This window comes from Protomyctophum parallelum (genome assembly GCF_964188405.1).
Source record: "Protomyctophum parallelum genome assembly, chromosome: 21".
NCBI lineage: Eukaryota > Metazoa > Chordata > Actinopteri > Myctophiformes > Myctophidae > Protomyctophum > Protomyctophum parallelum.
Window position 1 is genome coordinate 2477303 of NC_139713.1, and position 3146 is coordinate 2480448.

Sequence of the window (3146 nt, forward strand, 5' to 3'; positions counted from 1 at the left end):
CCCATAGTACAGCCCAGGAGCAGCTGAGCAGAAGGCCCGGTCCCCCATAGTACAGCCCAGGAGCAGCTGAGCAGAAGGCCCGGTCCCCCATAGTACAGCCCAGGAGCAGCTGAGCAGAAGGCCCGGTCCCCCATAGTACAGCCCAGGAGCAGCTGAGCAGAAGGCCCGGTCCCCCATAGTACAGCCCAGGAGCAGCTGAGCAGAAGGCCCGGTCCACCATGGTGCAGAGATTGGTCTTTTTGTCCTTTGAGAGCATTGTCAGGTGATGGTTTGTGTAGTAAATGACGTCAGACCAACCTTGATCAGCCTATAAGATGTCGACATTCAATTATATCAGTGATTTGAAGAGGTATACCCGTTGTCACTGATGGCAATATATCGCTAGGTTTACATGTTTTCTATTGCCCAATAGATTTGTTCTCGTCTGCGACTTTCGGTTTCCAGGGAAGGATGCAAGGACCTGGTTACTATAATCCCATTTCAGAAAAAACAGGTTACTCCGTTCTAAATGGAGACAGCCGTCACGGAAAGATTCCCGTGGAGCACATGAATTACGCGTACATCGCAAGGTGCAAAGACGCGAGATACCTGGAGAAGATACTGACGCGGCTGAGTTCTGGAGCCGAGGGCGCTTTCCCCGATCTGGTCCGGTACTGCGAGGACCACCTGCGGAGACTGGACCCCAGGAACCAATCCCTCAGAAAGGACAATCCGGTGGCCGGACGTTCCAGCGTCCCCGACGACGAGTGGAGTGAGATCATCGCCTCCCCTCAGTACTGGGACGAGAAGAAGAGGGAGTGTGAAGCGGCGCTAAAAGAGCATCCTAAAGTGCCTCCTATACGGAGCACTTTCTCCATTCCACTCGGACAGAATGCACAACTTGAGAACTCCTCAAAGAAGGCCGCCCCCCGCGACTTCCGAGAATGGGACAAATTTAATGCCGAAAAGGAATGTGAAAAAGTCGATGCGGACGTTACAATGGAAGACCCTTCTGCCGTCGCATGCTCCGGCCATCCCGAGATCGAATCCACGGTTGACGCAAGATCGCAGACTCTGCATCAGGAGAATTTGGCAAACGATGAAAGGAACAAAGGCAACGATGCTTACAGAGCTGGTGACTATAGGAAGGCGGTTATTTATTACTCCAGGAGTATAGCCGTTACACCGACTGTGACAGCGTACAGCAACAAAGCCATGGCACACATTAAACTGGAAGACTGGCACAGTGCCATGGATGACTGCCAGAAGGCGTTGGAGCTGGAACCGGGCAACGTCAAGGCCCTGTACTGTCGTGCCAAAGTTCACAAGAACTTGAGAAACTTCGCGATGGCTGCCGAGGACCTGAGATCTCTGCTTCGCGAACATCCAAAGGATCGTGAAACTATTAGACTTCTGGACGAAGTTGAGGAGAAGCTAAGAGAAGGCCAATCAGAGCACCGGAACAAAGGCAAGAGAATCCTCATAGAGGAGGAGAACGACGACTCCGGTGGAGATACTTTCGCATCCTTGAAGCAAGAAGGAAATGACTTTGTGAAGAACGGACAATACCAGGACGCCGTGGTGAAGTACAGCCGATGCCTGGAGATGACGCCCAGCGACCCTGTTGTTTACGCCAACAGGGCCCACTGCTACCTGAAGCTGGAGAGGTTCGCGGAGGCCAAACGGGACTGCGACGTGTCGCTCGGGCTGGAGAAAGGCCCGAAGACGATCTACCGACGAGCCATGGCTCACAAAGGCCTGCTGGACTACCCGGCGTGCATTCACGACCTGCGGGAACTGCTGAGGTGCGACCCAAACAACTGTGCGGCCGAGAGAGAGCTGGGGGAGGTTTTGGTCTCACACCTGACCAACGTTTCCGTCTCGCCGGCCAAACACAGGAGGATCGTCCCGCTCACGGATGTGGAAGGTGACGAGGAAGTGGAGGAAATGGCGGCGACGTCTGGCGACTCGGAGACGAACCGCCGCAGAGAGGTGGAGATCGGCGGCGTCGACGGCTGCCCCGCCGTCCCGTCTCCGAGTAGACCGGACACGGAGAAGGAACGCGGGAAAAATGACGATTCGGGCGACGAGTCGATGGAAGAAGAGCCTCCCGCCGACGCCTCGCCGGCGTGGCTCGACGAGCAGGCGCTCGCCCGCGCGGTCCACGAAAAGGACCGCGGCAACGAGGCCTACAGGGACGGCCTGTACGAGCGGGCGCTCGCCGACTACTCCAGGAGCATAGACGTCGCGCCGACGGTGGTGGCGTTCAACAACCGCGCCCAGGCGCTCATCAAACTGCGGCGGTGGGGCGACGCCATGAGCGACTGCCAGACCGTGCTGGAGCGGGAGCCGCGCAACCTGAAGGCCTTGCTGCGCCGCGCCGAAGTTCGCAGGAACCTGGGAGACTTTCCGGAGGCCCTCGACGACCTGACGCTGGTGCTCGGGGAGGCACCGCACAACCCCGCGGCCAACAGGCTCCTGGACCATGTCCAATCGGATCAGCGGAGCAAAGGCAGGGGAGTGGACATACCAGAGGTAGAAACGCAGAAATATATGAGTTATATTTCTTAAACCAAAAAGTGGCACACTGTGGGTATAAAGATGGAGTGCCGTTTTGATGTTTGTACTTTTTCTGCTGTTGTTTGTGATGGAGTTAAAGATGGAGTTCTGTGATTTTTTTCCCCCACCCCTAAAACAACAAAGTGTTACAAAGTGTACAAAGTGTATTTGTTAAAATGTCGTTCATTCATGTGGACACTCCCACCGGCTCATTAGGTTTGCCTGGTGGGTGGTGATCCACCTGAACTGAAGCCACGCTTTCACTATATCACTGTTTTTTTATTGGCACGTTTGACTTTCAAGGTTTCAACCCTAAATACAAAGGGAAGACATCATTGCACATAAAAACCACCAACAAAAGGATCTAATGAAGTAGGCCTACTGTCACCTCATACCAAGGGCTCTAATGAAGTACTGTCACCTCATAGACACATGACATAACAACCACACCAAGGGCTCTAATGAAGTACTGTCACCTCATAAACACATGACATAACAACCACACCAAGGGCTCTAATGAAGTACTGTCACCTCATAAACACATGACATAACAACCACACCAAGGGCTCTAATGAAGTACTGTCACCTCATAAACACATGACATAACA

At 53.9% G+C, this 3146-nt stretch overlaps 1 protein-coding gene across 1 annotated transcript; it reads left to right on the forward strand.

Moving 5' to 3' along the window:
* Window positions 1-450: 450 nt before the first annotated feature.
* LOC310878554 (sperm-associated antigen 1-like) lies at window positions 451-2550 on the forward strand (the record flags this gene model as incomplete). The annotated part of the gene is made up of 1 exon (XM_083792891.1): window positions 451-2550. One exon carries the CDS (start codon window positions 451-453, stop codon window positions 2548-2550), a length of 2100 nt encoding a protein of 699 aa, XP_083649017.1.
* Between the last annotated feature and the right edge of the window lie 596 nt (window positions 2551-3146).